The sequence below is a fragment of the Symphodus melops genome (genome assembly GCF_947650265.1).
Source record: "Symphodus melops genome assembly, chromosome: 1".
Classification (NCBI taxonomy): Eukaryota; Metazoa; Chordata; class Actinopteri; order Labriformes; family Labridae; genus Symphodus; species Symphodus melops.
Window position 1 is genome coordinate 17099822 of NC_136691.1, and position 21707 is coordinate 17121528.

The 21707-nt window shown below is 42.0% G+C and overlaps 3 protein-coding genes across 6 annotated transcripts in view; 1 reads left to right on the forward strand and 2 right to left on the reverse strand.

Annotated features, from left to right (window-relative positions):
* The window catches only part of bcl11bb (BCL11 transcription factor B b), a 29173-nt gene extending 27166 nt beyond the window's left edge, over window positions 1–2007 (reverse strand). The window contains exons 1-2 of one of the 3 annotated variants that reach the window (XM_079355081.1): window positions 1348–2007; window positions 912–1228 (exon numbers count right to left, since the gene is read on the reverse strand). In XM_079355081.1, coding sequence (XP_079211207.1) covers window positions 912–975 — 64 coding nt within the window. In that variant the 5' untranslated portion in view covers window positions 976–1228; window positions 1348–2007. Of the gene's footprint in view, window positions 1–911 lie in introns of all 3 variants that reach the window. The other 2 variants (XM_079355080.1, XM_079355079.1) reach the window with 2 other exon arrangements.
* Window positions 2008–6024: 4017 nt separating this feature from the next.
* Window positions 6025–12088, forward strand: ccnk (cyclin K). The gene is made up of 11 exons (XM_079350409.1): window positions 6025–6196; window positions 7322–7557; window positions 7841–7922; window positions 8017–8148; window positions 8696–8801; window positions 8895–8952; window positions 9200–9369; window positions 9474–9682; window positions 9845–9875; window positions 10124–10195; window positions 10693–12088. Exons 1-11 carry the CDS (start codon window positions 6188–6190, stop codon window positions 11232–11234), a joined length of 1647 nt encoding a protein of 548 aa, XP_079206535.1. The 5' UTR covers window positions 6025–6187; the 3' UTR covers window positions 11235–12088.
* Window positions 12089–13172: 1084 nt separating this feature from the next.
* ccdc85cb (coiled-coil domain containing 85C, b) overlaps window positions 13173–21707 on the reverse strand; it is a 42909-nt gene continuing 34374 nt past the window's right edge. For both annotated transcript variants that reach the window (XM_079361632.1, XM_079361633.1), the window contains 4 exons: window positions 21043–21144; window positions 17034–17126; window positions 16534–16632; window positions 13173–15439 (listed from right to left, as the gene is read on the reverse strand). In XM_079361632.1, the coding sequence (XP_079217758.1) occupies window positions 15350–15439; window positions 16534–16632; window positions 17034–17126; window positions 21043–21144 (384 nt within the window). In that variant the 3' untranslated portion in view covers window positions 13173–15349. The remainder of the gene's footprint in view (window positions 15440–16533; window positions 16633–17033; window positions 17127–21042; window positions 21145–21707) is intronic.

Consider the following 21707-nt stretch of genomic DNA (forward strand, 5'->3'; position numbering starts at 1 on the left):
TTTACGTATGGTGTGTTTGTTTGCTTTCCTTTTTTTTTCTTTTCTTTTTTTTCTGATCTGATCTGATTTTTGTCATGTGTTGTCATGTGTCTCAATGTTACCACGAAGTTCAGATAGGCCTTTCAGTGACATTTTATTTTAAACTGTGTGTGTGTCTTTAGTGTGTGTGATAAGGTGTGTATGTGTTTGTGTAAGTGTGATTGACAAACTGAGATCAAAAGCAAAAAACAATTTAAAACTAAATAGCATTTAAATTAAGATGCAGGTAAGTGTGCAGAAAATAACATAACAGTGTAATTATGTAAAATGACAAAGAACACGTAATGTATATACACAATACCACATGTTGCAATATGTTGGTAAATGGTGTTATGTTAAAATATTGGATTCTGCACTCACGCGTGACACACTCGTGCGTGCACATGCAAACCCTCAGAAAACACACTCACATACTCTCACACACACTTTGAAAAATAAGTCCATAAAAGAGATAATCCAAGATCATCTGTTAAAGTAAAGTTAAGTAAACTTGCAATTGTATATTTAAATTTTAAACACAATTGTAGCTTAATAATATATATACATATATATACGTGTTTAATAAGAATTAATAACCCAGCGATGTATACTCAAATGAATTCAAATTAGATTTTTTTAAAAACGGCATAGTACCTTCTTTCTCTCACGTGTTATCACTTCGCACATTTATTATTACATATCCAAGTTATTGTCGGTAATCTGCTTTCTTGTTCGGCAACTTTTAAGATTAAAAACACGAGTACGCTTTAAATCATTCCTTATAATCAATAAATTATGTCCCACAGAAAATAATAATGAATACTAATGATAAACGATAACTTATTCAATTGAACAAAAGAATTGTTTAAAAGGTGCTGCAGGCAGGGACTCACCTTGTATTGTCTCCCTGTGGGTCAGTGATAAGTGCTGCGGGTTCACCTGCTTGCGGCGGGACATTGCCCCGGCATTTACTCTGGCATCGCCCGGTGAACGGCACTTGGAGTCGGCTTGGACCGTGGTGTCGGTTCCCTTTAGATCACAAGTGACCAACTTTCCTTTTTTCCTAATTCCTCAGCCGTTCACAGTCTTTAGCTGCAACTTTGAGGTGCGCGTGGGAAGGTGAGTGAGGAGCCGGACAGGAGCGCAATAAGGATGGAAGAGCAGTTTGTCCACAGTGTCCTGCAGGCAGCGTCTGATTAGGAAGCAACACCTGGATTGAGGAAGCCAAAGTTGAGTTTTAGGGTAGAGTATTGGCCGAGGTGTTGATAAATGCGCAGGTATTTTTTGTTTGCAATGACCTTTTGCGGATACAAATCCTGGACTTCCCACCTCTGCAGCGACCGCGGTGGCTCCACCGGTGATTCTGGCTCTTATTTGCCTCCTTTATCTTCCTTTATTCTAATGATATGTTTATATCTTCAGGGGTCAAACTGCTGCTGTTTATTCTAGGATTCCCTACAGTCCTTCCATTTCAGCAGTGGTGCGCTAAAATGACCCTTTGGCACTGACTCCTCCTGTGCGTTTTGGCATCGGTGCGCGGAACGGCAACTCTTGGCTCTGGTGGCAGTAGCCTCGCTGATTGAGAGAGCGAGAACGAGAGAGAGAGAGAGAGAGAGAGGGAGCGAGCAGGCGGGCTGACAAGACACCTCCTCCTCCTTTTCTCCCAACAAGCAGAGGTCCAATGTTTCCTAGTTTCCTCCAATGTCGAGGCTACTTCTTGTTGACTCACACGATGAAAGAGGCTCTGTTAGGGAGGACCCCGCGTTTATGTGTGTGCGTGTGTGTGCTCCGTATATGCTGCCAGTGTTTTGTGTGAGCGTGGGTGTGTGAGGTTGGGGTTGCCTCCGTAGAGTCGGATTGGATTCAAGTTCAAGTGCGTCCGTGACGTTTACGCTTCAGACACAACAAGCACAGGGAAGAAGGCGGCGGTCAGCATGCGGACACTGAAAGCAAGCAGCGGCTCCTCGGAGCTCTGCGCGTGGCTCCTCAACTTATCAGCAGACGCTGACATGTGGCACGTTCTCGTGCAGCCGAATTCATTTTCTTTTCGACTTCACTAAAACATTAATTCCTTTGGTATCTTGTTTTTCCAGTCCAGGCTTCGCCCCTTTTTCATTTTTTATCATATTGTTGAAACTTTTGTTTTTCTTTTAATACCGGAAAGAACACGTTTTAAATACCTTTACCATCAGCTCTACCCACACATATCAGATAGAGAACATATCGCTCATTCAGGGTTAAAGGCCAGCTATAATTTAGACAAGCCCTGTAACATAACGGTAAAATTCTAGCCTTTAAAGTAACCAGATAACACTCCTGAATGATAAATTACACACACCTTTGTATTCACATTAAATCATTTTAAATCACCAGGCTGCATTTTTGTTGTTGGATCATTTAAACATGTTGTGATGCAACAGTACCCTCTGTTGGCACAGTCAGGAGACATAACAAACTGCTCAGAGGGTGATACCTTACACACACACACACACACACACACACACACACACACACACAAACACACACACAAACACACAGACCTAGACTTACAATGTTTTACTCTTATTTTTAGAATGAAGCCTCCTTAATTTGCCATTTATACAATTCAGAGTCTAAGAGAGTCCTTGAAGAGCAGATCAGGTTCACTCAGAGGCAATTAATGGCACTAATGGGCAATCATTCAGCACATAATTCACTGTATTCATTTGTGTGTGCACAGCTAAGTGCTTTGTACAAGCCATAGCTCAGATAAGAACACGACTAAGTTCCTTTTTCCACCTAAGCATACATTTCAAACCTGCGCTGTGCTATAATTTGAGTGAAATACATTGTTCAATAAAAATACAAAGCCTAATACGGCCGTTTAAAGTCCACACTGTTTCCTGGTGGATCACCAGAGAAGTGTGCAGCTATATGCATTTTATAGTCGACCATTAATAAAACATGTTGGGCAATTTTAAGAGCATTAGAAGTTTGATTGCTTCGGGGCAGGCCTAGGGGACTTTCAGGACAGTAATTATTTATATAAATGAAATGTCATCTCAGCTCTGGCTCAAGTAGACATAACCTCAGCAGACTCCACATGGAAACACTACACACAACAGCTATCTTTCGCACACGCAGGGCCGGCATGTTGTCAAGCATATTGCTTTGACTGGAGAGCATAAATTCACTATGTGATATTACACAAAACGTCTTCTTTTTTTCCGCAAAGGGGGCCAAGAGACCAACAGCAAGTCATTGACGCATCGGATGCTGAAGGAAAACATTATCCTGAGTTCAAACATACACGCAAACACACACACACACACATACACATTGCTCTCCCTGCAGCCTGCAAGCAGCTCCTTGATCCTCACCCATGGGTTTCTCAATAATACATCAATGTCTCCATTATAGCTTGTATCTGCAGGCTGCGGGCAAAGGCAGTTTAAGCTGGGTTGCACAAGGCCAGTAAACCACAGATACCCTGCTTGTGGACACAGGAAAGGTTTTAAGTCCAAAGTGTTGCCTCTAAGGAGACAAGCACACGTGGTAAAGTGCTGGCATCGAGCTGGAGATCCCCTGAACGCACCGCAGGGCAATGCCTACACAAGAGACAAGAACATGCTGAGATGAAAGTTTTGTCCATGTTACAACTTTTCCCACAGATATGACCCAGGAATTGAGTAGCTTCTTAACTCATATAATGTATCTTAAGTCATGAAAACAGGCACAGAGAAGATGTGAAAGAAGGGATAGCTCTTTCACATCAGTAGACAAAAGCACAAGGAACATAACTAGCTTTGATTCTGGGTCACAACCTTTCTCACATCCTTTTATCTTCTATTTTTGATGTCCTTGCCATCTCTGAAGAATAGAACAATTGCATTGATATCTTAAAATAAACCAATATTCTGCATGTAAATGAAATAAAATAATGAGTATGGGTTTTTTTTGTCCACTGGAGGTTAAGTGTAAAAGTCAGTCAAGGCTGACGTTTTGATATGTTTAACCACAAAAGGACTGACGCAAACAATGAAAAGTCCACTCTAGGACAGCTCATGGTAATATGAATATTGCTCTGGGATTTGCTTATAGTTGGTGCTTCATTATGCAATGTTTAATATTAATAAAGAAAGTACAAGTATATATTATTCATAGGCTGATTTACTATAGTGTGTGTGTGTGTGTGTGTGTGTGTTGTGTGCGTGTGTGCAGACTTGAGTGACAGATTGAGATGCTCCCTTGCTACGGGCAATACAACGAGACAAGGCTCTTACTTTTCTACAGGACACATCCTGACAATTTCTCCAGCAGTTAAGAGGATTTGTCCGAGCACGGGTGAATATATAATGCATGCAGATTCCAAATTTTAATTTGGACGCGGTAAATGATTCAATGCTGGCTTTTCTCAGAAGTGATGCTAGGAGGGGAGCTAAGAGGGCACAAGATGTTACTCAGAGGCAGGCTGCTCTTAAACGCTGCAACATACGATGCTGACAAAGGTGACGAGGATAAGGTGTTCATATTCATTTAAATGACTCAGTGGGAAAAATAAATAGTTAAGCTACTGTAGTGATCATTTGCTTTTTTTAAATGTCAGATTCTGTTGGTCAGCATTGTTACCTTGATCTGTAAAATAAGCCACTCCAGCAAGTTTTCTTTCCTTTATACTTTGCATGTGATTATTATTACTTGATAAGAATCACTTTTTTTTTTTTTTTTTTTTTTTTTTTTTACATTTCAATTTCAATTCGAGTTTAGTACACAATCAGAAGTGGCTGTAACAGATGATTCAATACAGTGTTTTGTGAAAACTCTTCTCATCTGAAAGTCTTTGTGAAAATATATGAAAAAAAAGGAACATATATAAAGCTTTAATATTAAACAAGACGCCTTGTTTGTTCAATAAAAAACAAAAGAAACAAACAGATTTTAGATGATGGTACATCATCAAAAAGTTACCAATTGATTGATTCCATTTCTTGTATTAAATCTTTACTCATTATTCAGTGTTTAACTTTTTGTCCTTTTAAAAGCATCACATATCTCCCCTAAAGGATTTTTAACCAGATGAAATTAGAGATCTCCCAAATAAATCAAGTTGTCTTTTGGGTTTTTTGCCTTTAGTGTTTGCTTACTACTGAATGCCGTAATTAACTTTTAGCGTGATGACAATACTTTGAAGGTTTCACTTTTTTCTTCTTTTTGTAATTGTGGGAGAGATGAAACACATTTTGCAAGGTGGAATGTTGGTGTCTTATAAACGGTGCTGTGTCCCATCTGCTTGGTGTGTAGTGGTCTAACCATCAGGGATAATCAAGCTATCTGCCTTTTGTGCTTGTTTGACTGCAGTTTCAGAGTTTTTAATTTTACTTTTTGTTGAAAAAAATAAAAAATAAAAATTGCACCCCTCACAAATTACTGTCAAACATTTAATTAAGGGGATGGCATTACTGATCTTGTTCTAGTTATGGACAGGGAATATACAGTATATAAACTAGCATCAGTGCTGAAACCAGTGCTGAGACCTGCAGTCTGTTAGGAGAACAGTTAAGAAAAAAAAAGAAAAAAAGAAAGAAACAGGGAGGCTTCCAAACCCAGAATGAAGTGCACATTAAAATGTTATCATGTGACTTAATATTGTTTACTGCTTTCTTATGATCTGCACTTTGAAACATTGACATAAATAAATAACCTTTTCAGGAGATATCATATTGAGTCATCGGGTAAAATGATAAAAGTGGATATCCTATTTGTGCAGTAACTGTGTCAGTCTAAGTCCATGTGTTATTCTGTGTCTCCCTCTAGCGAATGTAACTTGAAACAACATGTTGTAGCACATTTTTAATAACATATTTTAGTGGTTGTCTGCATAGGAGATTTTACTGTAGCATAAGAATACCATTAAAGCTTTGAACCAATCAATCGATCAATCAATCAATCAATCAATCAATCAATCAATCAATCAAATCGATAAAAGTTACAGTAAACGTGTAACCGCACCATACGTGCGTCAGAGTCTTGCGTAATGACGTCTGCATGCACAGTCTCTGACGTCTTCCAAAATGGCGGTGTCCTCGTTACAATGGAGATTGTTGGTTATCACTTTTTAGCCAATTCACGGAGAATAACTGCGGATTAACGCCTTGACCGTCTGTGTTGGGTTATTAACTCTGTCGGCTTCATGTTAAAGGTAAGAGTTGTGTTTTATTGAAGACATATGGACGATGATACATGTGAGTTTACGAGCAGACTTCGAGTCAAGTTTGCTAACCAGAGTTGCTAACAGAAAGAGTCACCTGTTCGTCTTAAAGGTGTTTGTTGGAAAACGACCACCTGTGCTAAGAGAGAAAAAACTAGAAACAAAATGTAGGCAGAGCGTCACATGAATCTGACATGAGTTCCTCTCGGGTTATTCAACCTAAATATCCTCGTATTTGGTTATTTGACACCGTTAGCTTCATGTAACTTTAGGCGCTTATTTACACTTCACGTATTTCTTCATGTTAACTCTTCAAACCTTCCTTGTTGTTTTAGACTTGTTTTAACCATTTCACATGTCCATTGTTCTTAAAGTCATGTATTATATTTATTGCGAGCATCCTTAGCAGGACCTTTAAGAATGAATAGGATGAGCTGTGCAAGTTACTATCACTCAACTCTCTCACTCTCTCTCTCTCTCTCTCTCTCTCTCTCTCTCTCTCTCTCTCTCTCTCTCTCTCTCTCTCTATATATATATATATATATATATATATATATATATATATATATATATATATGGGGGGGCAGCTTGTGTTTATTATAGAAGTTGAAGTTGAGCATCTCTGATCTTCTTTAACATTGATAATAATAATGATAATAAATGAAAGGCAGATATTTATGTTCTGCGTCCAACAAGTACTCCCTCTTCTTTTCTTTTTTTCTTACTTGGTTATTTCTGACCTCATGGGGAAATGATCGTTGTGCAAATGGTGATCCACCTCTCCACACTGATGGTCTGTAGACTAATGTTGTTGTAGTTGCTGAGGTTGATTTGTTTTATACACCCTAAACTCTTCACTTAAGTTACTTGTGTTGCCACCACTTGCCCTTAATTTGAACTCTCCCCTCTCAGATGTAAGCAAGAGAACTCAATTTGACTTTCCATCACTGTAAGCTTTAAGTCGAAAGGGTGAAAAGTGAAATACAGAGTTAGACTATCAGAAAGTTGGCCGACTAAACCACAGCATAAATTAATTGTGCTGCTATTATACTTACAACAGTAATTGTGTTTGTGAATGACTTCCATTTGAGTTGTTGTTGCTTTGTAACTCATCAGCCCAGCGCAGCAGGCCCATCTTTTGTCGCCTCTCCTCAGCCAATGAAGGACTCCAAGGAGAATTACTCAATGACCAACCAAGGGATGCTGGACCACATCAAGCCGTGCTGGTACTGGGACAAGAAGGATTTGGCCCACACGCCCTCTCAATCAGAGGGCCTGGATCCTGGCACTGAGGCTCGGTATCGGAGAGAAGGCGCGCGCTTCATTTTCGATGTGGGGACCAGACTGGGCCTGTATCCTTACTAGATTGATATATCTGAATACTGGGGTGAAAATCAGTAAACAAATCAGTGACATTTGATCCCGATGAGAAATAAATATAGAGAGAAGAACACCCAGCTGAAGTACTTGTCTGTGTTTTATCCATGCACATGTGAACAACAGGAGGTTACTGCATGTGCTGCTCAGAGATGATCAGTGAAAGTGAAACTTGTGTTCAAAACGTTTTATTTTCCGTAGCTGCTGTTCTCTCAAATAACTGCAAACCGTTCTCTGGACTTCCTTGACTGTCATCAGACACTATGACACACTGGCAACTGGCATCATATATTTCCACCGTTTCTACATGTTCCACTCTTTCAAGCAGTTCCCCAGATATGTAAGTTCAGTGGACGGATATGCACACTCGCGCGCCTCCTGTTCTTGGAGTGCATGAAACGTGTGAAGCTAATGGTTGGGTTTGTGTCCTGCAGGTGACCGGTGCTTGCTGCCTGTTCCTGGCGGGGAAAGTGGAAGAAACCCCGAAGAAGTGTAAAGACATCATCAAAACGGCTCGCAGCTTATTAAATGACGTCCAGTTTGCCCAGTTTGGAGATGATCCCAAGGTGCGCTGTCTTTCATTCCTCCTCTGTGTTTAGACATTTCCCCCTGTGTAGCGGCCATCATAAGGTACATGATGAGATGACCTTCATTCAGTATATTTACCTCCCGAACAACTACTTACATATGTGTAAGTTTGTATTGTAAGACAAAGTTATATTACACTTTTACAGGCTGCCTGCAGTTACTGACTTTTAGAGTTGAGTGTTTGCGTCATAGACGTGATGTCAGCTCTCTCACATCTTCGCTTTCAAAGTGCGCGAGAGATAGAAAACACTGCACAGTGGAAAGTGAGCCCCCCCCTCCCCTGACACACTCAATATCTGAGCTCTTTTTACACTGAAGAACTGATGTTATTGCTTGGTAGGGTTGGTCGGTACATTAATGTGTCTCTATGTTCCATGTTTTCTTTCTGTCGCTCTGCTCGGCGCTCAGAGAAAAAGCATTTGGTCTTTTAAATGTATGCAGACACATGAGGAAAAGGACACATGAACAGAATCTTTGATCTCACCATCGGAGATAATCAATCTCTCTCTCTCTCCCTCCCTACAGGAAGAGGTCATGGTGTTGGAGAGAATTTTGCTGCAGACTATCAAATTTGACCTGCAGGTGGAACACCCTTACATGTTCCTGCTGCGCTACGTCAAGCAGCTGAAAGGTGAGCTGCGATAAGAGCCGCACACAGGCTTCGAACGCTTCATCGTTTAAGAGGTGCGGAACGCTTATCCATCTTTTTGTCTTCTTGTGAAAGGGGAAAAGAATAAAGTGTGCAAGGTGCTGCAGATGGCATGGACCTTTGTCAACGACAGGTGAGCTGCATGTCATTAAAGCAGCTTATCGATTTTGTTTGCATTCGTTCTTTTGACGTCTGCACCTTTTAGTTGCAAATTTCTCCCCACATTCCCTGTTTGTCTCCTTTTAGAAAACAACAGTAAATTATACGAACAATTGGATTAAGAATCATTTTAATGTGCTTAAAGGATCAGGTCAAAACACTGAAAACTATTTGCTGATATTGAAATAATTGAGAAAAGGCTGTTTGTATATGTCCTGCAGCCTGTGCACCATGCTGTCTCTGCAGTGGGAACCAGAGATTATCGCTGTCGCTGTCATGTACCTGGCTGGCCGTCTCTGCAAGTTTGACATCCAGGAGTGGACGGCCAAACAGTCGTCTCGTCGCTGGTGGGAGACGTTTGTCCAGGACGTTCCCGTGGAGCTGCTTGAAGGTGTTCATCATAAAGCCGTGACCCCCCCCCCCCCCCCCCCCCCCTCCCTCCACCCACTTCTTCTTTTCTGACTTGTCTCAATCAAACATGGTTTTGTCTTCCAGACATTTGCCACCAGATCCTGGACCTCTACTCCCAGGGGAACAAGCCCATCCCTCAGCAGATCCAGGAGAAGGAGCGGGCCTCTGTTCCTCCACTCCCCGCTCCGCCGATCCCACTGGGACAGCCGCCTGCCGCCAACCCTCCTCCCCCACCGCCAAAGAAGACTTCTCCTCAGGGAGGCAGCCCTGCACGCCAGCTCAAACGCTCACATGTGAGTCGTATGCTCTGCTTTTATTTGGCATGAAACTATGGCCAGTGGAAAGTCCCAAAACTTTCTCGATCCACTCTAATTCTCCTGTTAGTCTATTTTCAATATTCACCAGATCCCACGGCTTGTGCTTTTGTTAATCGAGACTTGTCTTTCTTTCCTCAGACATCCCCTAAAGATGAACCAAAGGCTCCAGGTAGGATGTTCATGCCATCAAAAAGCTATACCTGAGAGTTTACAACCAGTTCAAATGTTACAACTGTGCTTCTAATGAATGGGACATATCTTGAGATAAAGTCACTGAAATTATTGCATTTATTTTTGTCGTATTTTCCTCGATAATTTTTCGGATTTTTTATGAAATTCAAGTCTTTATTCATCAAAGGCCCCTAACGCATCCACTGATTTTTAAAACTCTTATTGGCTTTTATGTCAAATTTACAGAACAAGTCGGATCAAAGATTCCCAGACTGGAGAGCCCCATGCCCCCCCTGCCCACATCACAGCCTCCGCCAGGTAAAAGTGACCACCGTCTTCATTGCACCTCCTACAGTTAGTGTTATCTAGTGTTAAGGTTAGAGCGACGGCACTTTGTTTGTGTGCGCCACCAAAACGCCCATTCAAACTCTGCCAGGACCTCCTGCCTGGGACTCCAGCTTAGAAAGCAATATAAAGTCTTTAGTCTGCTTACATAACCAGCAACTCGTCTGGATGCAATGTTTCCTAACACACACACACACACACACACACACACACACACACACACACACTAACCTCTCCCAGACCAATCTGATTAGAGCCTGAGCCTCAGCCTGATAATGAGACCTCCCGTGTGGCTGAAGCCTGGCAGTCCTGCTCTGACTGTGCGCTCACAGTCTGAGAATGAAGAGGTTATTTCAGATCAGAGTGGACCGAGAGGGTCTGGTGTGTTTTTTTTGTTGTTTTTTTTTGTTGTTTTTTTCCAAGAGAGAGATTTGTAACCTGTTAAGTCTTTTTTTCCTGTCGCTCACCAGATCGCAAACCTGCAGCCCCGGCTCCTCCCACAGAGGCCGAACCAGGAAATGAAGCAGCCCCTCCACCCCCGCACGCCCCACCTCCGCATCAGCCCCCTCCTCTACCCCATCGCCCTCCTCCACCTCCGCCCTCCAACTACATCATGTCCACCACCGGCTCCTACATGTCAGGAGAAGGCTTCCAGAGCCTGCAGTCCATGATGAAGACAGAGGCTCCCACCTATGCCCCCATGCCTCCTAACTATGCTCCCCCTATACCGCCATACCACCCCCACGTCTACCCGCCGCCCGCAGCACCACCTCCAGGCCCTCCTCCATCCTCGTATCCACCGCCTAACTTACCACCAACGTACCCCCCACCAGGCTACAACAGCTATCCCCCTCCACCGCCGCGCATGCCGCCGGGTCATGTGCCCCCTCCAGGTATCGGTCTCCCACCTACTGGGTACCCTCCTCCACCTCCTGGGCCTCCAGGACAGTCGCAGGTGCCCCTGCCCCCTCCACCTGGCATGCCCCTGAACCGTGGCGGTTGGATGAGATGAGAATGAGGGGAAAAACAGAGTCTGAACTGAGTCCCTGCAGCTGCGAAGAAAGAACAAGCATGACGCGAACAGAAGGAGAGCCTGATCAGCTCCGGGCTGACTTGTGCTGTCGAAGTTCTACGCCAAGGCTTCCCAACAAATCGTTCAGAAAGTCAAAGTGAGGCGCTGGACGGCTCTCAGCAGGTCAGGTTCTCGTAACCTCAAGTGTGGCGTTATCAGCAGAACCTGACTCGTTGAGAAAACGTAGTTTTCAATGGCTAGTTCAAACATGTACAGGATGGTACTATCGTGCACAGATCCAGGAACATGTAACAAAGACTGTCGGCTGATTGTTATTCTGGATTTGTACCTGAAATGTTAGAACCCTGAACTTTCTTATTTGTGTTGTTTAGTGACACACTTCTCTCTCTCACTCCTTTATACTTCACCTTTAGGAGTTTAAAGATGGAGTCTTATGTTTCTGTCTTTATTCAGTTGGCCTGATTGTGTTTCCTAAATTCACGCTCAGAAGGGTCTCTTTCCCTGCTATCCTTTCTTTACATTCCTACTGTTTTGCTGAGAAATCAAAGTGCAGTAACACGAGATGATCGCACATGCAGTTGTGTTATATAAAAGGAAATAACATTTTTGAATCTACTCATGAACTTTAGAACTGATAACAACCACGTCTAACACTGGACAGTCTTACGTATAATTTGTACAATGTGATCTTTTCTGTTGGAGTCCTTCTGTTTCAGAGTTTTATTATCCATATGTGCCTTAGCCAGGCTTCTCTTTTCTGTATCCTGCACGCAGCTTTGGTTTGTATCTGAGTCGCACTTAGGACAATAAAGAACAGCTTTTCCTACTTTGAATCGTCAGTCTGTATGAGATAAGTTATTTATCGTGGAATAATGACAGGATTTTCGCAGCGGTTCAGAACAGTTTTTCTTGTTAACCGAAACACTCCTGAGACTTCTCACCACTCGTGTTCTCGTTACAAATCGCTTCTTTTGTTTCACACTGTTTCAACTTTATCACAGCTAACTTAGGTAAAACTTGTCCAATGCTAAGCTAACCTATTTTGAATGTTTTCCATTACTTTAAGCATGCTTACTTTAGACTTTCTTAGTGCAAGCTAACCATTGAAACTGTTGATCTCATACTGTAGTTACTGTTCAAGTATCCTGAAACCTCCAATAAGACGAGTGTGTTGGTCTGTTGATCTTTATACTACAGGTCTTAATACCTATATTTAATTTTAATTTAATTTCATGTTTAAATTCATTTGATCATAGAACAATTGAATATTTGATCAGTTTCCTCTTCTCAGTAGTATACTATTTAATCTGCTTTATAAATGAAAAAATCTAAACTCTGTGGCACACTGAAAATAACTTCACTGTATGTTATAGAGCTCAAACTGGAGGCTGAACCTGTAGTTTCCTCAGGTTTTCGCACACTGAAAATCCATCTATTTTCAGTGTGCCGCAAAGTGTTGAATTATTTTTCATGGTATGTTCAGCAACCGTGCACACCTGAGATCGTATAGTATAGGCCTATTGGCCAGTTTGATTATGATCACCCATTATGTTAAGCTAACTTTCCAACTGTTCAATGTAAACTATTATTAAACTGTTATTGTAAATGTAGCCATCAAACAGTTTACCCATGGACATGTTATTATTGCTTAATTAGGTATGAATAGAAGCATTTCTAATTTGTCATATTTAGTGGGGCATAGGTTACCTTTAGGATAAATGTATACTTCAGATAATCTAACCACTGTTGAATTATTTGAGCACTCACTTGAATGCATCGGTCCTGGAAGAAAGTCTGTTGCTTTACTTCCAGTACTGTACCACCAGAGGGCAGTCTAACTCATCCACTAAAGACATGCTCTAGACAGGTCTAGAGGGATGTTGACATCAACAACAAATAAAGATAGCACCGCACAGCTTAGGTAACCAACTTTGTTTATTTTCTCCCAAATGTTTCTAAAAGTGGTCTATTTCATTTTCTCTTTCACCTGCAGAATATTTCTCTCAGTTAATTCACAAAATGAAGTCACAGCCATGCTAGTCACTACAGGAATTGACTTTGACCCTGTAGGTTCTAGGACTCTGTACTGTGGTTTTAGCATTTAGGCAGAAAGAAAAGAAATAGTCTAGATGTTAAAAAATAAAAAGACAGCTGAGTTCCAAATCAAAACACCATGCAGAAAAAAAATGTGGCACATTTTAAATCAAATGCCTTTTTTCCCTAAAGTATTCAAAATTATTTAATGGCTTCAAATTTGTTCCTAGAAAAAAGGACACTTTAAAAAAAGTTCTTTGATTTATTTTTGGAGCCACCATTTGAAAGAAGAGGTGCATGGCAAGAAGCCTTAAAATGTTCTAATTTGGAACAAATAATACTAGAGAAGGGAGAGTCGGAGCTTTCAGTCACTAAACCCGTCTCTTTACAAATCCTTACAGCTTTAATAAATCTGAAGTAGGACTGTTTAGTCACTGACAGCGCTCCCATCTCTATCTAACACCTGGTAATAAATACTTTAACAAACAGTGCTTGCTCATTCTGACATCAAGAAATACTCATTTTTAAATGTTAGTGTTTTCAGGAGACACCTAAGGGAAGACTTATCTCTCATATTCTATGAAATAAAATTCAACTTTAAGAAACATGCGCTGCATAAACACACCTGCTGAATCCAAGACCAAAGAAAAGGACTACGCTTAAGTGGAGTCGGTGTGTTTCATCTCTGATCCAAAAAAAGCCTTAAAAACTGACTGACATCAGCTTTTGGCCACAAACTTTTTATTTGTATGTATGATTTTATCCTCACTGGCCTGGGAATCATCATTTTGTATGGATTCAGCAAACGTCTTCAGCAGTCTTCAACAGAGTTGTAACCAGGGTTCAAGAGAGAAAAAGAGGATTCACAGGTTGATGCTACAGCTGTAAGAGAACCATTCAGTCTCCATTCCACACACACACACACACATGCGTGCGCACACACACACACACACGCACACACACATACATACACCCACACACACACGCATACACACACACACACACACACACACACACACACAGATGGGCAAAAGTAAAGCTGTAGCCCTCCCAACCTGAGAAAATGATTGTCAAGCATGCACACAGCATACAATTGGGATTAATTTCATTAAGTAAGAAAATGATCTATCAATTAATCCATGGAGATGGTTTGATTCAAAACGGCCTTGAAACGTTTCAGGTTACAGACAAAAAGAAGAATAGCAATTCATCAGGAAAAGAAAAAAATGTGGGTTGTTTTTTTTTTTTTTTACCAAAAGCAAACCCTGTTAAAGGTCCACGATTCAAACTAAATAATTGATCACATGGCAACGCTAGAATACAAAATAGATAAAAGAAAAATCAACAATAACAATGAAGTAATGCTATGGTTTTATACACAATATACACAAGTTAACAGTGATCTCTAGACTTTATAATCCATAGACTTTTCTTATGAGCCAAAGGCGCTAGGTCACAGTGGGTTTAACACTTCAGAATGCTAATGCTAGGTATACTCGTTGACCACTAGGGGGACGATACATGTGACAGGAGCTAGGGTCTCTATAGGAGGTACTATCAAGACGTATCTGAAGATACCGCCAACATGATGCCTTCCAGTCCTGGCAACGATTGTAGAGATTTCTTCCCCTGCAGCCTCATCAGGTCTGTGCTTTAAACCATGTCATATCGCTAGCTTAGTGTAGCACAGCTATGCTATAAAGGGCTCAAAGGGGTGTGCGTGTGTGTCTGTGTGTCTGTGTTTATTGATTTTACAGAGAGAGATCATCGTATTGCTGGAAGCTTCCAAATCAACAAAGAGAAGTGGTGTATCGGTGAAACTAGCTGCCGGTCGTCAACGCTTCATAAGCTCTGAGATAAAAACATGTTTGACTAACAGGTCCATGTGGTAGCTTTCTTAGCCAGTCTTTTGTCGAAGGAATTCTGGGTGCTGTAGGCAGTAGGGAGCATGGCATGATGGGTTGTGTAGGCGCAGGTAGAATGAGGTGTTTTCAGGTGAGTGTAGGTACTGTAAATCCTGATCTCTCTCTCTCTCTCTCGCTCGCTCGCTCGCTCTGGTGCTACAGAGGCCCTTTGAACTGGTTCCCAGAGAGGTGCTGTCTGATGGACAGCTTTGATCCTGCTGCATCACCCAGCTTTCTCCACACCACCTGCAAACCAAAGCAGAGAGAGAAGTTGAGAGAGGGGAAGAGGCAGAGCGAGACAGGCAGACTTAGAGGCAGAGTGAGGCGGGGCACAGAAAGAAAAACACTTTCTTCTTCAAGAGTGAAATCTTCAAATGTTCACAGTTTGGCTTTGAGCTGCAGACTCTGCACTCACACACATGCAACGGCAGAGCTATCTCTGGATCTCTGTCCTCTGCTGAGGCTAAGATCTCTCTACCAGTGAGGGAGAGGGGTCTCTGGGGGACCCCAGGGATAACACAGAGGTACTATTGTAGTTCTCCCCAGATTCCTGGCCTGTCACATACCTCTGCAGGGCCCAGATAGCCTTGCTCTCATTCTCTCTCTAATCAGCAGACCTTTTATCTACGACCGAGGCCTTTCAGCACCAACAGAGGACGATGGAGGGAGAGGAGGGGGGAGGGCAGAGAAGAGGGAGAATGATGGGGTGAGGCTGAGGCAGGGGGTTGGTGGGTGCTCTTTTCCCTGCCGCTCTGGTTTAATTGCTCTGACAGCTCAACTACGAGCCTCCACTTACAGTGTAGAGTAGTGCTGCGGAGCTGGGACGATGCAGGAGTGGGAGGGGAGAGATGGAGAGATAGTTGAGAGAGGAGAGAAAGCCGGGGACACAAGTGCAAGTGTCATTCCAAACCAAATGAGTCTAAATGAGGCTCCCTCATTAGTGGACTCAGCTCAAAAGGCTGACCTGATTTGCTCCGAGCGAAACAAAACGAAAAATCCGACCAACAGCAGAACAGACAGGAACATTATGGACATAAGGCTTCTTTGTTTCCATTGATGTCGAGCATGTAGTGTGGAAAAACTGGGACACATGCATGAACCAACCTATGATTAACTTATTTACTGTTTAACTGTGCAAGTTACTCTGCAGCCCTGCAGATGAATTGCTTGGTGGATCACAAGCTCACTGCATGCTCGGCCCTACCTCCTCCCTTAAAATCATGTTTTTATGCAGTGCAGGCAATGCTTGTAACATTTTTATGTTACTGCATAAAAAGGAAGTGAAATTGAACACGCATGAAGAGCAGGGGAGGAATTGTCAGAGAAAGTTTCACACTTACGTTGCACATCTCTCGCACAATGGCCTTCTCTTTCTCGCTGAGGTCGTCCTCATAGTCCTCGGGAACCTGCTTATCCAAGTTCTCGTGGACCTCCAGCACCTGATGGCACACATATTTTTATCGATTAATTTAATTATTTTTAGGTATTTTGTCACTGACATAGCACTATATCACCTGATTACTCCATTCTTCTTTACTCTGGTTCTCAATCTGCTTTAACACGGGACACTTCTCACACAATAGATCAATAAAGTTTATTGTGTCACCTCTTATTTTATCTTTTATCTAATCTTCACTTTTCTTATCTTATCTTCAGTTTGATCTGCATGTCAAATCAACCTCTCACGAGAGTGTGCAGCGGCAAAAAGGGCTCAAAGTTAATATTGGACGGTACAGAAACAAGTTGCAGAAGAAGTTATTAGCAAATTACACTTTCAGGAAATTGAGCAAGAAAACTGCATTATTGTCCTGGACAAAATGAAACTTAGTAAATCGTGTACCTTCATGGCGTGCACCACGGCCTCAGGCTTCTGGACGCAGGACAGGTAGCCTGTGGCGGGAGAGGACTCGCTGGTGGGGAGACGACCGGTTCCCTGAAAGGGGAAAAGGAAGGCTTTGAGAAGAGGTCATAAACCCACAACATCCAGCGAACATTTTCTGCAGACTGTCACACCCTTATCTCATCAATTCTGCTGTCACAGTGTTTAACCCGGGGGGTCACATGAGCATCTCCTCACGTAGCTCTTCATGTGAGCCAATTCCAGGAAACCTTGCTCAACTGGACATAAATATCCCTCTTTGTATCAGTGGGTGTTTCGTTCTGATTTCACAGGAGATACTTCTTGTAGTGTAGCACTGAAAATGCCATCCCTTTCATCCTGACTCACATCACCTCTCCTTTCTCTGTGTTTCGCTTCCCTTTTTTTTTACATTCAACGTGCACTCATCTCCCAGCCAGGTCTGATACCTGCATGGTGTGATTTAACCGGCTGTGATGGGAGCAGCCAGCCAGGATGAGGACCGGGGGTTTACTTGACTCATCCCACCCCCTGGTTAGTTCCAGACAGTGGCTCTCTGTTAGAGGGACACAGAGATCTCTGGGACACACAATGGCACCATTCAGTGTAACCTGGCATCGAGGCCCTGCATTAGACACAGCTCTGTGGCTCTGTTAGCCTGGGTTCAATTCTCTGCTTGCTAGTGATGCGCCTGTCAGCTCCCTCCGCACCCACTGGCCCCATTTAGGTGCCAGAATGAGCCCACACAACCTAATAGCACAGAGATAAAATAATAATCCCACTGCAGCCGAGAGGGAGGTTTGGTGGAAACAGCCCAACAGTTAAATCATACCAAATAAACCACATGAAGAAAGGACTCTGCTGATTCTGCAGGTTTTTGCCTGACAACTGCAAATCTGACATCCACTTGAATAAATACTGTTACATAAGTTTGTGTTTAATGTACAGGTGTTACATTATGGATTTAATGTGTACAAATAAAATGAGAAAGGCCATCAGTATGAATAAAGTCTAAAGGCTAACACAGAAATGCAGCAGCTGTGTTGCGTTTGTTTCTCTGCAAAAGTTGTCATCCACACACAGTTGTGTTTTTAATAAAGTCAAGCATGCTCTGCCTGGGAGCATGGAGATGAGTCGGCTGCCTCGACTTATTACCGTCACGAGCTTAGATCCCATAAAAGAATGTACAAAATGAAAAAGTTGACATGAAATGTGGTTATTTCTTGTATTAACAAGAATCTGCTACAAGCACAGAAGTGTCTGAACTCCCTCTGAATTGATCAACCAGGTTTCAGGTGTCAACAACAGGTCATTTGACAGCTGTGTTTTTCTTCACAGAGTCCGGTGTAACATGTAAACAATCTACATAATTAAGGTATAAAGTATCTGCTGTAATACAGCTATAGCTTAAATAGTTAAAATACAATGACATACAGTCTACATGTTGTGTACACAAAATATAAAATATATTTTAAATGATACAATTACGCATGACATCTGAAACTAATCTTAAGGAATATAAAAATATAACTTTATTGATATGCCTCTTTAAGGGAAAAGTGGGTATTCTACGAGAAAATGACATTCAGCCACTATTATGTTACATACAAAGATATTTCCCAAGAGTAAAGAGTGTTTCATCTTGTTTAAAGGTCAAATGCAACAGCTTAAATTTGCATGCAGCTCTGATGCAGTTGTATTTGAAGTCAACTGCATGAGAAAGAATATGTAATTTGCCGTCACCTCTTCACTCTTCTATTGGTTAGAGCTGTAATTTGAAATGTGTAAACACGTCCCGCTAGCATCAGTTTCTGTTTTGCCAGAGTTGTAGAACAGAAAAAGATTTGGACAGCAGACAAACGCAGCCAGCTCGAGGCATGTTTACTGTTTATATGGATGTACATTTTAGGACGGCTTGCCTGCATAAACAGGCTGGGTTTGGGCCATCAGGATGAGGAGCGGAGGACGACAAACACTGTAAGAATCAATGGTTTGTTTTTCTCAGGATACAGGATCAGATCTGACTGTTGGCTGTTTGTGAGAATCACGCAGGCCAGCCGTTTCCTTTCTTTATCCATCTTTCATGTGTTTTATCGGACAATGTCACGCTCACACACTGTCCAATCCAGATAAATCCGGATAATCTGTAGGGCTACGTAGAAAATATTTTTGCATGATTTGTTAGCCTTAAATACAATGTATGACAGGCATGTCTCTGGTGTCAAGGTAAAAACAGAGCAGCAAAAGTTGCTTACTACAAAGAAGATCATCAGAAAAGGTGAAATTAGCAGTTTTTTGCCCCCTTGATTTGTTTGAAGAGTATAAAAAATTCTCTGAACAGGTGGCATTGAACTGTTTCAGCAGCTTTGTTAAAGTGTCAACATAGACACAACATTATTCAGTTCTTTGTGACAGGAAGTGAGTGCCTTACACTGTACGGGTGTTCCTCTGATTCTAACAGCTGTCTGCAAATTGGAAAGCTTCAAACTATGAAAGTCCCACCACCAAACAGATAAAAGACTGAGAAAAAGCAAGAGATGCTGAACCAATGGACCAGCAGAGGGGCCGAGACGTTTCACAAATGACCTTAAACTTGCTGAACAGTCGATTTCTTACAGGCTAATATTTGCTCCGCTTGTTAGCTAGTTTGGCTAGTTTTGTCCCAGTAACAGATATGTTGACTGGGTGTAAATATATCAAGTTACTAAAGTCTGTAATCAGTTAGCAGGTCAACATTTTTTCATAGAAAAAAAAACAAACTATTTTTTTCAGGCTCAGCTTCAATTCCCTCTAATGTAAAAATCCACTTTTACTTGTTCCAGCTGGAACAATGTTAGCTCTGGAAGTAAGCTGGTTTAACTATAAAGCAACAGTTATTTTTCAGTTATTGGTTGTACATTTTCACTAAATTAAACCTATGTAAAAACTGGTTTATGTGGTTCAACAAGATTTAATTCAGTAATTCATTTAACCTCCACTTTGGACTGGATCCACATCCCCCCTCCAGTCTCAGTCAGAATAACATCTAATATCATGTCCGCATGATGCCAAGAGTAAGTCCATATCATGACCTTGTTCCATGTGAACCGGCACCGTAAAATTACATGCGAGAAGGCAACTGTCAAGTTCATTTGCAGTTTATCCTTCCCCCTGTAGGAGAGACATCTAGAGGGGTTAAAGTTCATGGACATTATTGAGCGGTATAAACCTCCACAACGAGGCAGGTTTGACCCACGAGCTTTAAAGGTGCATGCTGACTCTGAACGCACTTGACACATGCCCCACACTGAGGGCCCGTGATTAAAACAAAACATTGATCTTTTTTTATACACAGGGATGGGTTATTCCTCTGGTTAGAGGCATAGCCCAGCTCTGACCTCCCTTAAGCAGTCAGAAAACAATTACCTAGCCTCCCCTCCCCAGACAATGGCAGTGTCAGGGGTGGCGATGGATTTCAGAGGATTATTACGTTCATAGTGGGATTCAGTTCAAACAGGCTCCGGGGAAGAGGGATGGAGCTAAAGGGCCAGGATATGAGAGGAAGAGAGGGACAGTCTAACATCTTAACTTTCAATCCTCATTTTATTCTGTTTCACTTTCTCTTCCTTCTCCTTTCTTATTCCAGTCAGTCTCAACCCCCTGCCTCCTTTCAGTCCCTCATTTTCTGCCCTCTCTCTTTTCTCAGTACGTTTCATTTCCTGTCATTTCAGAGAGACTGAGGCTGCAAGTGAAGGTATAATTGGAGAGTTAGAAATAAAGTAAATTAGAGCTGCCTTGACTTGATTCCGCTGCGGAGGCACTGGTGCAGTCTTCTCTACAATTAAGTGTGTGTGAAATTAAATCCTGTCTTCATATGTAACTACCTTTGTGTAAGCAGAGTCACAGCGTTGATCTACGAAAGACTGCACGAGTGTGTGTTTCTCTATGAGAGTACCCTTCTTGTGCGGTAACTTGTGTACGTGAGTACGGGTTTATCCTCTTGGGTACTGACCATGTGCATGGCGTCCTGGCGTTGTGGCAGTGAGGACAGCTGGGACTCTGAGTGGTAGAGGGTCATCCCCTTCCTCAGGGCACGGAGGTCACCTGGGTTACACTGCAGATCGCACAGACAAAACACAGCAAAAAAAACAAACAAAAACAAAAAACAGATGAGGCTACAAGGCATGATCAAATCTTCCCCCAAAAAACGTGACACAGTATCTCTTTTGAGACATACTAGTTTTCACAAGTGCTTTCAATTTTTTGTTTAATCATGTCACTGTATTAAATGTTACAATGTGTTCATCATTACTCTTATGTACAAAGAAATTTATTTATTTGCATGTACTTAAACACTTAAAAAGTTGTACAACAGCACAATAGCCTGTTTTGTATCAAAGCCCATTTTGGCTACAAGACTGAAGATTTGGTGCCATATGTAACCCTTTAATGTGAACACCAATACCAGTTATAAGCAAATATCCCCAGTCTACATACTGGTTAGGCTGTGTGGTGTATAGATCCTCTGTGATGGCTCTTTAAAAGCCGTGGTGTTCTGTCCTCCTCATACACTGGCAGTGACACCTGCACTCTCTCCATTTTTCACGCCATTGCTCTGAGCAGCTCCATAAATGGCACTTTAGTGACGCTGGGCCGTACCACGGTGTGTCATCGATA

What these genes read in the sequence shown, in the direction of transcription:
- ccnk (XM_079350409.1), top strand. An exon ending in AGTTTGGAGATGATCCCAAG is followed by an intron (nt 8,149 to 8,695) that starts GTGCGCTGTCTT and finishes CCCTCCCTACAG; the next exon opens with GAAGAGGTCATGGTGTTGGA. An exon ending in TGGACCTTTGTCAACGACAG is followed by an intron (nt 8,953 to 9,199) that starts GTGAGCTGCATG and finishes TATGTCCTGCAG; the next exon opens with CCTGTGCACCATGCTGTCTC.